This window comes from Suncus etruscus, chromosome 9 (genome assembly GCF_024139225.1).
Source record: "Suncus etruscus isolate mSunEtr1 chromosome 9, mSunEtr1.pri.cur, whole genome shotgun sequence".
NCBI lineage: Eukaryota > Metazoa > Chordata > Mammalia > Eulipotyphla > Soricidae > Suncus > Suncus etruscus.
Window position 1 is genome coordinate 114482078 of NC_064856.1, and position 11359 is coordinate 114493436.

At 59.3% G+C, this 11359-nt stretch overlaps 1 protein-coding gene across 1 annotated transcript in view; it reads right to left on the bottom strand.

Moving 5' to 3' along the window:
• Nucleotides 1-11359, bottom strand: part of KCNQ1 (potassium voltage-gated channel subfamily Q member 1) — a 166157-nt gene that overhangs the window by 89236 nt on the left and 65562 nt on the right. Inside the window, exon 11 of the mRNA XM_049781207.1 lies at nt 6292-6412. Coding sequence (XP_049637164.1) covers nt 6292-6412 — 121 coding nt within the window. The remainder of the gene's footprint in view (nt 1-6291; nt 6413-11359) is intronic.

Below are 11359 nucleotides of genomic sequence, written 5' to 3' on the forward strand. Positions count from 1 at the left end.
GTAAGGGGACCCCAGGGAGGCCCCAGCCCTGCCATAGACTAGCCTCGAATGGAAAGCTGGCAGGAGACGCCATATAGATGAGAAATAGTCGTGCCCCGCTCCTCGGAAAATCGAGTGGAATCTCTGTGAATCAAGAGGAACGTGGCAGGGGCTGGAGTGGGAGCACAGCGGGAAGGGCGTTTGCTTTGCACATGGCCGACCCGGGTTCAATCCCCGATCCCCGGCATCCCATAGGGTCCCTGAGCCTGCCAGGAGCCATTTCTGAATGCAAAGCCAGGAGTAACCCCTGAGCGCTGCCAGGTGTGGCCCAAAAACAAACCAAAAGAAAAAAAAACAACACATTTTCTCGAGCTGCATCCCCAATGGATCTGGTCACCCTAGCAAGACTCGGACCCAGGCAAGGTCTGGGTAGGGCTGTGTCAGAAGCCACAAGGGATGAGGGGTGGCCTGTGTCCAAGGGGGGCATTTGCAGAATGGCCACCAGAACCCATTGTGATGGGCCTGACCCCCAAAGGCACTGACTGGGCATGGCTGGGTCTGTCCCCACAGGCCTCACGGGGTCCCCTGGTCAGCCAGGCGGGAACGTGTGAGTGGCCCCCAGAGCCCGCCCGAGTCCGTGGGTAAATGGGGGCTTGTTTGGGCCTTGCCACACCCTGGAATGTGCTGTAGTTCCTGGGCATAGGGATGGCTCCAGCTCTTAATATAGACCCACCGCAGATGGGTTCCCCGCCCCCCTCTGGGCCCAGCTGGTCATCCCCAGGTGAGCTTGCGCTGCTTGCAGTCTAGGGTGAGCGGTTCCAATGAGCCCTGGAGACATCCACTAGCCTTGTGTGTGTTTTCATGTGTGTGGTTCTGAGTTTCCATGCGTGATTCAGTGTGTTTGAGTTTCCATGTATGATTTCCATGTATGATTCAGTGTTTCTGAATTTCCATGTGTGTATCTCCATGTTTCCACATGTGGTTTTGTGTTTTCATGTGTGTTTCTGTGTAAATTTCCATGTTTTTGTACATGTCTGTTTCCATATGTGTTCCTGCTATCTGTGTGTTTCTGTATGTTTTTGTGAACTTCTCCAGATGTTTCTACATGGGTTTCTGTGTGTGCGATTCCTTGTATTTAAACATGGGTTTCCATGTGTGCCTCTGTTTCTGTGTGTCTGTTTCCGTGTGTTTGTCTGTGTGTCTATGAGGACAGGGGTGCCATCTTGGGGGAGTGTGGTATTGGCCCTCCCCAAGGTACAAGACACTGAGGTCATTGCACACACACACACACACACACACACACACACACACACACACACACACAACACTGCAAGGCAGAAGCCTTGGAAAGAGTCAGCCTCTGTGGACAATGGGAGGCTCCCTCCCGCCCAGGTCTCGTGGGGGAAGGCGGGTGGGAAAGCATTGCTGTTTGGGGTTGGTGACACACCGCATGAGGGTCCAGGGCAGGACAGACTGGTCCCCCCACTTCCCTCTGCCCCAGGAGCCATTTTCCACTATTCCCAGAGCCCCCCTGCAGTCAAGGAACCTCATCTGATGGGGCTGGAACAAGAGCACAGCAAGAAGGATATTTACCTTGCAGCCTACCCGGGTTCAATCCCTGGCATCCATAGGGTACCCCAAGCCTTCCAGGAGTGATTCCTGAGCGCAGAGCCAGGAAGGACCTCTGAGCAATGCCAGGTGTGGCCCAAAAATCAAAAAACAAACCCAGGGGGCTGGAGAGATAGCACAGTGGCGTTTGCCTTGCAAACAGCCTATCCAGGACCTAAGGTGGTTGGTTCAAATCCCGGTGTCCAATATGGTCCCCCCATGCCTGCCAGGAGCTATTTTTGAGCAGATAGCCAGGAATTGTAATCTCTGAGCACTGCCAGGTGTGGCCCAAAAACAAACAAACAAAAGAAACAAACAAGGGCCAGCGAGGTGGCACTAGAGGTAAGGTGTCTGCCTTGCAAGCACTAGCCAAGGAAGGACCGTGGTTCAATCCCCCGGCATCCCATATGGTCCTCCCAAGCCAGGGGCAATTTCTGAGTGCTTAGCCAGGAGAAACCCCTGAGCATCAAATGGGTGTGGCCCAAAAAAAGAAAAACAACCCAGAAAAAGGAGCCTCATTAGGCCTGGGTGGAAGCCCCGATAGTGGTGAGCCTAGGCAGCCACATGGCCACTCACCTCCTCACACTCCATCAGGCATTTCCTAACCCTCTCTCCTTCCCTTTCCAGGCAGCTCTGACCTAAGGCCTGTCCGAGGGACTCACGGCTACTGGCCCGATGTTCGATGGGACTCCCGGGCCTGTGTGAGCGCTTGGAGAAAAAAACATCCTACTGGGACCAAAGAGAGCACAGTGGGAACACGCTGGCCTTGCACATGACAAGGCCAACCCAGGTTTGATCCCCGGCACCCCACAGGCTCCCCCAAGCCTGCCAGGAATGATCCCTGAGCACCGCTGGGTGTGGGCAAACACAAATAAAGATTCATAGAGTAATCTCTTCTTCACCCGATGTAACTGACGTAACTTCAGGGTCAGTTTAATTCAGGTTAAGATTCGCTGCCTGGAGGGGACCTATGGGACCTAAGGGGACCCAGCTGTAGGGTGGTAAGACCTTTCCAGGCAGAACAGAGAGGGCCTGGCCCAGCAGGAGGGTGAGGCAGTGGCGGTGTAAATGGGGCAGATGAGGAGGGGGTAGGGGTCACGGGCCACCAGCCTGGGGCCAGCTGGGCAGTGGGGCACAGACTGTGTGACAAGGTGGGGACAAGGCCCTGGTGCTGCTCGGGAGCTCATGGGCTAGACCGTGTGGACTGGTCACCCTCTGATGGGCAGAGATGCACCTTTATCCGAAAGTTAGAAAGAACAGCAGGAAGGTCCATGTAAAGACATGGACACACACATGGACACACAGATGCACATACATCCACTGCACACCCCGAGCAGGGCCACCTTAGCCACTGGGCTGAATCTCGCTCCTGGCTCTGTGGCGTCCGCCCGGCGCTGCTGAAAGGCCCCAGTGTATGGGGGCGGCTCTCGGGGGCCCCAGGAAAACCCACACTTGGCTGCCGTCTCCAGCCACACCCGCCCGGCCACATTCCTGCCCTTCTGGAGCCCGGAGCCCGCCTGGGTGGCCTGAGCAGCCGCACCACAGCCACCCGCACCCGGCCTCCCTCCGTCCGGCTCTGTGCGGGGACCCTGAGCCTCTCAGCGCAGCCCAGCTCATCCCCAAAGGGCCCCTTACCCCATCAGTCACCCCATTTCCGCACCCCTTCCCTGTCTGTCAACGTCGACCCCTCATTTCTGCAGGCTGCAGTGGGAGTCCACAGGGAAGTCCTAGGCTTGTCCGCCCAGATACCCAGTCGAGGGGCCAAGTCTGGGGCTCCCAACTTGAAACTGGGTTTCCAGTTCACTCATCTGTTCTCCCCAAGAGCCTTGCTCAGGCCAACACACATGGGATCACCCCCACACGTGGAACCAACTTCAGGGCCCTTGGACCTAGTACGGCCTCGTCTTGGGCCCTGCAGCCTTCTGGGATGGGTCATGACACTGTCCTCTCGCCTGGGAATATGTGTGAGGACACGTGTGCATGTCTGTTCACATATGTGAGTCTGCACAGCTGGTTCAGACCCGTCACATCTGGAGGCCACACACGAGACCCGTCCCCTAGTCCCGCGCTCTGGGCCCCTCACTGCCACCAGCCGAAGGACCCACCAGAAAGGATGCCCTCAGGGACAAGAGAGGCACGAGTCAGGCAGAACAAGGCAGGAAGAGGATGGCACAGCCCGGATCAGGGCCCAGAAGGGACACACGCACCCGTGACCTCAGCTGTAGGTGGCGGACAGGGGAATCTGTTTGGTTGCTGCTGTGGACAGACAGCTCAGTCTCCTGGGCTGCGTCGCCTGTCCTCCCAAGGACTCTCAGTGAAGTGCTCAGTTCATCTGAGGAATCTTTGGTCAGGGTGACCACAGGGACACCCCTGCTGTTCCCACCACCGTGACCCAAGACCCTGAACGGGAGGGATTTGGAGGAAGGTTTGACTGAGGACATGAAGGTTCAGGAGACGGGACCCGGCCCACAGGGGACGGGACAGGACAGGACAGGAGAGGATGTAATGGATGATGCAGTCAGGCCCAGAATGGGTCACAGTCTGCCACACTCCCAGGACTGGGGGGAAGCTGGCGTCACTCGTGAGCCAGGCGGTGGCCAAGGCTGGGTGGAAAAGGCCCGTGCCTGTCCCCCACAACCTTTGTGTATGACATCAGGGTGTGGAAACAGCGGGTAGGGGAAACGGATTTTGGGACAGGCTGACCCTATGCGATGTCTTTCACAAACAGCCAGGACTAGGGGTAAGCCCTGTAATGAAAGGGGACCCCGAAAACAGCCAGGTCTTGGGGTGAGCCCTGAAAACCACCAGCACAGGGTGAGCCCTCCTTGGGAGAGGGAACCCTGAAAACAGCCAGAACTCAGGGTGAGTCTCAAACGGGATAGGGGACTCCCACCCAAAAATAGGACTGGGGTGAGCCTCCCACAGGAGAGGAGAACCTGCATCCCTGGTGGTGGGAAGGGCCGGGCTTGTCTCCCGCCTGGTGTCCTCCACCCTCCACCACCCCCCCAAGAGACGCCTCACTCTGTCTGGTGGGGAGGGCGCCCCGAGGTGGGTCCAAGGGCGGCGGGTGCCAGGTGCACGGCCCGTCCGCTGGCTCTTTCCCACGAGTACCGCCGCAGTTAGGGAACATTTAATCCCTGGCTGAGGCTCGGCGGCACGTGAACTCACATGGCCCCACACAGACAACGCGGACGCCGGGGGACAGGAAGAGCTGGCCCAGGGTAGTGCCGAGAGTCTGGGAAAGAGACGCCCCCACCATGGACCGCAAAGTTGGGGAGGACCAGAATGAGGAGCACTCTCCGAAGCACAGACGAGCCAAGGGCACAGCCGTGGTGGGCAAGCAGAATGAGGTGGCCCAGCGGACATGTGGCCAGGGACAGGAGAAGGGCAGACAGGACACGCGTGGCGTCACCTCCCCTCCACCTGGGTCCCTAGGTGGGCGAATCCAGAGTCACGAGAGTGACAGGGATGCTGTGAGGAGCACCTGTCTCTCTGCTCCTGTGCCCAGATCCCAGTTGGACACAGGGCCTCTGTGAGCGGGTGGACAGAGCCCGGAGAGTCCCCCAAGGACCCTCCTCAGCACGCCTGCTTGCCCCTCACGCCTTGTGCTTTGAATCAGAACTGCAGTGCTAGGGCAGGGGTGCGGCAGACCAGGGCCTCTACCAGGTTTGGCCACAGCAAGCAGACGTCCACGCAAGACCACGCAGGGGAGAGGAGGGAAGAGAAACAGACACCCCAGAGCTGACTCCATGGAATCCTTCCCCAGGGAGGCTCCTGGCTGAGTATTCCCAGTTCAGTGCTCTCATTTTTGTGCTCATACTCCAGTGCTCCCAGACAGTAGCTATCCCTGTGTGTTCCATCGCTCAGGGAGGGACGTGCGAGCTACCCCCCCCCAGGGATGAGGAAGGGCAGATTGAGGGGCCTTGGGGCTCCGCCAGCTGCATTTCCTGCCTCCCCCGACCCGTGTCGCCCTCAGTATTATCCCCCAGCCCTGCACATCTCCAAAGTACAACCATTCCCCAGCCTTGGGCAAAGCTGTGCCGAGCCCCCGCGGCTGTCCATGCCTTGGCCAGATCTGTGGCCCAGACCAAGAGCACTTCTGTGGGGGAGCACTCAGCCCAGGGCCCAGAAAACGCTCCTGAAGGACAGGCTTAGGGGGCTGGGAGGTGCCAGAGTGACTGCCCTGCCCTGCTCTGCCCATCTCACAGCATCTGGCCCTGACTACCCAAGTGGACCCCTGGGTTCAGCCAAAAGGCAGAGGCTCTTAGGTGCTCCTAGAGCATTTTGGGGGGTGCAGGTCCATGCTAGCCCTGCACCCGCTCCCCGGGGCCAGTCAGCGGGCCACCGCTGAGAAGCCAGATGCACCTCATGGGCCTGTTGGAGGGTGCAGAAGTAGCACCCTTCACTTGCCTCTTGGGGATCCCCCCAGGCGGGCTTGGGGGGCCTGGGCATCCTCCCAGGAGTTGTGGGGGATTGTCAGAAAACAAAGTCTCTTTTTTGGGGGGTAGGGGGGACAGAAAAACAATCTCAGACGCTCGGAGCAGGAAAACAAGTGGAAAATGATCGTCTAGTTTTCCATAAGTCAAAACAGGAGGATCATGTTCCAGGCTCGGCGGGAACGGGGGGGGGGGGGGGGCCGGGGCTGGCACGGGTGAGCAGGCGGTGGGCGGCCCCACCCCCCACAGAGCCCCCATGGACACTCACTGCGACACATGGGTGATGGGCGTGAGGAGGGCCTCCAGGTCCAGGTCCAGGTCCTCGGCGAAGCTGTTGGTCCTCAGGAACGGGGCGGTGGTCACCTCCAGCAGGGTGGGGCTCCGCCGGACTGCGGGGACACGGCACATTCAGGGACTCCCCCCAAAAAATCCCACCTTCCCCTGTTTCCCACAGAGGCGGATGCCACAGAGCCGCAGGGACACTGGCACTGCTGGGCTGACCTCCCTGATTCACAGAAATTTGGGTATTGAGGATCCTGAGTTCACCTTGGGGGAGACCCAGGAACCCCCTAAACCCCCATATTCTGTTGCCTCACATTGAGGGGACGAATGCGTTACTGTGGGGCCTCACACTTCTTACAAGGCATTGGCTCGTCCTGCCACCTTGTGCTGACTCTCTGGGCCCTAAGATTTCAGGCACAATTTGCCACAGGCCTGGCACTGCCCCGGGGGACCCAGCCATGCGGTCCATGACTCTGCAGGCCCTATATGTGCATTCAGTCCTGAGCTCTGACCCCCGGCCATGTCAGTGGAGTAGGGACACTCCCTGAGTGGCCCCTGTGGAAGTCACTGGACTATTCCCAAGAGTTGTGGTTCTGAACATGGCTGCCCCACAGTCGTGCCAAGGGTGGCAGGGAGCCTATCCGGGCACCGTGGGGCCTTCCACCTGCCACCATGAGCCCTCCAGAACTGTCTCATCCCTGTGTTCGGGTGTTGGCTGGTGGGACATTCGAGAAACGGGCTGAGCATCAGCCCTTTGACCCAAGACCCAGACCAGGCCTGGCCTGACACTCCCTTGTGCTCTCCTTTCTGGGAAGGACTTTTCGGTCCTAAATTATTGCCGGTTTGTGCTATGATTGGACAGGAATGATTTCCCCCAATTGGGCTGTTAGTAACACGCATACAGATATCACAGTGCTAGCCGACCCTTCTAGAAAAGAAAATGGGGACAGTTGGGACCGGAGTCCGTAGCACAGCACGGAGGGCTTTTGTGTTTGCCTTGCACGCCGCCAACCCAGGTTCGAACCCTGGCATCCCATAGGGTCCCCCGAGCCTGCCAGGAGTGATTCCTAAGTGCTGCTGGGTGTAGCCCCAAAACCTAAATAAATGAAGAAAATTTAGATGGGGACAGTATGGGGCCTTGGATATGGTGTAGAGTTTTTGGATTGAGAATAGGGTGACCCTCCCACCCGCCCCCGTGGGGTCTGGAAGGGGGAGACAGTGGGTCAGGTCTTAGAGCAGGAAATTGGTCCACTGGGAGGCGGTGGTGCCCGGGGCCACACTGGCCTGGCTGCTTGGGGACAGGGACACTGGTGGGCAGAGAAGTGAATGGACTGGCCCTGAGCTGAGGACCAGGAATCAGGACGCCACTGTCTGTGGGTTTAGGGTGGGTTTGGGGTGAGCACACAGGGCGGGAAGCCGGGTGGAGGGGGTGAGTCACGTGTCTTGCATGAAGTCTACCTGGGTTCCATCTCTCAGTCATGCCTGAGTGAGCCCTGAGTAAAAGCCAGGAGTGAACACTGAGCCCAGAGCCAGGGGTAAGCCCTGAGCACAGACTCAAGAGTAATAGGTGCCCCCCAAACCTCTCACTCTCCTGCATAGAGATGTGGGAGCAGAAACTGTTGGGGGAGGGTTCCCCTGCGAGGGTCACCCCTCAGCAAATCCCACTGCCTCTCCCTAAAAAAAGCAATAAGCCCCGATTCCCACAGCCACATGGACAAATCCAAGTGGATTTCTTGGCGCCGTGAAGGAAGCCAGAGATGAGACGGTAAGCCCATTCAGAGGCGCTTCTGGAAAAGGCAGACCAGCCAGGAAATAAAACAGACCCGACTTCGTGGCCAGGGGAGGGGGTGTAGGGGGTGTGGGGGGTGTGTCCATGCTACGTACCGGTAGAACCCGGGACTCCAGATGGACCCACAGCACTGGCTTGGACAGAAGCGGCTGTACCGTTTTGCAAACTCAAAAACAAAGATCCAAACGGGGCCTAGCAATAGCACAGCTGTAGGGTGTTTGATTTGCAAGCAGCAGACCCAGGACAGACCAGGGTTTGATTCTCAGCATCCTATATGGCATCCCCAAGCCTGCCAGAAGCGATTTCTGATCACAAAGCCAGGAGGAACCCCTGAGCACCTCTGGGTGTGGCCCAGAAACAAGACAAAGAAAACAACAGCAATAACAACAAAAAAGATCCAAACCCTCTGGGCTTTGGGGGGGACACCTGGCATGACCCCCTATGTGAGCTCTGAAAAGGAGAGTCTGTCTCTGGGCCTAGCACAGCCCCATGAGAAAGCACCTCGCTGGTCCCCTGCCCTGAGCACTTGCTTCCTGGAGTTTGGATCAATGTCCTGTGGCCAGACACACGAGTGACTGTACGTCCTCAGCTGCCGGGGCCGGTGACACTTCGTGCCCATGGCCGGGAAGGGCAGGGGATCAGAGGAACCGGGCAGAGGACGGGAATGGCGCCAGCCCTGCTCCTCACACGGGCTCCCGGTGCCACGGTGGCCAGCGCGGGGGAAATAGCAGAGAAGCCGAGCATTGTGCGGTGCCGGAACGGAAGGAAACGCCACGAATACCGCAGGGAAGGGCCGGGGATGCAGGAACTGGTCAGGGGGCCCAGGCCCGGGGGGCCCCCGTCAGCGCCTCTGCAGCGGAGTGCTCACAGGAGAGGCCCGAATCCCTGCTGGCCGGCACAGAAACATAATGGGAGGAAGCGGAGCTTTGTTCGGGGGGGGGGGGGGGGGGGGCGAGAAGACAGAGCCTCAATGACGGAGAGGGACAAGGGATACGAGGAAAGAGCCGCCTTAGGACTGGGGTGGTGGGGGTGGGGGTGGGAGTTACTAGTACAGTACCAGGGCTGTGGGAAGGTGGGTGAGAATGGGAGGGAGGATGCTTGAGTGAAGGTGAGAATGCAAAAATGGAGGTGAGGGTGCTGGAATGGAGAGAAAATTCTAGAATGGGAGGTGAGGATGCCCACAGAGGTAATGGAGCATCTCTCTCCGGTACTGACCAAGCTGCAGCCACTCTGACCCCCAGCACCACACTGATTTGGGGCACCTCCTTACAGGAGGCAGACTGGGCCCCCCTGTCCCTCTGAACCATGGGTGAGGATATCCCCACAAAGAGGTGTTGGCGGAAGAAACTCAGAGACTGGAGCGGAGGACAGACCTCCCTGAAGTGCCATTCCCGGGGCTCAGCCAGGTCTCAGGAACCTCTCTCATGCCCACGTCCCATGTCCCACGTCTGCATGCGACTGTGTCCCCAGCATGCCCACAGCTGGAACCGTACCCCACAGTACACTCCCCCAGAAAACATTCCTGGTGCCCCATGGCCTATGGCGTTGGGAACCCGTGGTGGCTCGCCCCCAGCCCCTGCCTCGGGTCTTTTGCACTGACTTTCGCTGCCAGCCCATGGCAGAAGCCAAGGCCCGATGACAGGCCCGGGGTAGACTCAGAAGGCAAAGGGGCTTCCAGGAGCCTGGGCCGCGGCCAGCCAGAGCGGCATCCTGGAGAAGGTGCCGGAGGGGCATAAATCAGTTCGGGGGGCCCTGGCCAAAGGAGGGGGGGACCGGCCTTCCAGCAGGAAATGGGACAGACATGACTTAGCCGCAGCTGCGGAGGGCCGGTCGCCCGGCTTGGCGGGAAGGCATGGGGAAGGGGCCCAGGAACCCACTGACGTGCAGGGCCCGGCCTGGCCCCCACGGCCTTCCCGGTGGAGCACGGCGGCTCTGCTCCAAGGACTCTGCGTTCTGTTCTCTGCCTGTCAAGAGACGGAGCTGGACCCACATTCGGGATCCAAATGTTCTCTCAAGAAAGAGGAAAAAAAGAGAAGAAAAGGAAGAAGAGGCGAGGAAGAAAACAAATGCATATTTTGCAGCCTGCATCATTGCAGCTGGGGGTGGACACGGTCGCGGCCTCCCCAGCCCAGACGCCCCCCAGCCCCCTCTCCCTCTCCCTGAGCCCCGCAAGGCACAGCTCCAGGGTTTCGGGGAATTAAAATACGGCCTTGGAGGCTGCACCTGCCCCAGAAGAATGTGCAAGACTCAGGCTTAATCCTGGACGGCGCAGCCGGCCTGGGGAGGGTCCAGCACGGCTCCCTCCCCCGCCTCTGATTCCCGCCATGAGAGACCAGCCCATGGCCCGGGCTCTGTCTGCTGTGGCTGCAGGGCATCCCCCACCCCACCCCCGGCTCCTGCCCCCTCCTCAGGCACTGCAGGGCCAGGCGGCGAAAGCTGCGAGGGGCCAGGGCAGGTGGCCCTGGGCCAGTGTGTGTCCGAGAGCTGCCTGGTCACCCCAGCCAGCCCCAGGATGGACGGGGCTAGGGAAGTGGGAGACACCAGTGGGTGGACTGGGAGCTGGGCCCAGGGGAAGGGCTCAGAGGGCATCATGGTCAGGGCACAAAGCTCAGACTGGCCCCATGTACCAGGTTTCTGCTGGGAGTTTCTCGGCCTTCTGAAGGCTGGGATCTGGGGAAGGGTCTTGGGTGGGATCTGGGACAGAATCTGAGCTGGGATCTGAGGCAGGATCTGGGCTGTTAATGGGCTGGGATCTGGGTAGGATTTGGGGCAGGATCTGGACTAGAGTCTGAGGCAGCATTGGGCAGGGATCCATGTGGGATTTGGGCTGGGATTTGGGGCAATATCTGGGTCGGATCTGGCATGGGATCTGGATTGGATCTGGTCTGGGATCTGGGGCAGGATCTAGGCTGCCATTGGGCTGGGATCCATGTGGGATCTGGGTGGGATCTGGGCTGGAATCTGGGGCAGTACTCTTGACTCAAACCAGTTTTGTTTTCTGCAATATGGAAGCACTAGGATGGTGGGTCAGCAGCTGGGGCCTTCTCCTGCTTGGCCTCGTCCCACCTGCCCCCCCAGATCGGCCACTGCCCCCTCTTTCGAGAGGAGGAAGGGTGGGGAAAGGTTCACAGGGGTGCAGAGAGCTGGCTGGGAACCGTGTAGGGTGCCTGTCTCCGGTCCTCACCATCAGATGTCATGTCCCCAAGTTAGGAGCCATCACACACGGCTTCACCTTCCCACCCCAGCCCTGCATGGCCCCTCCTGG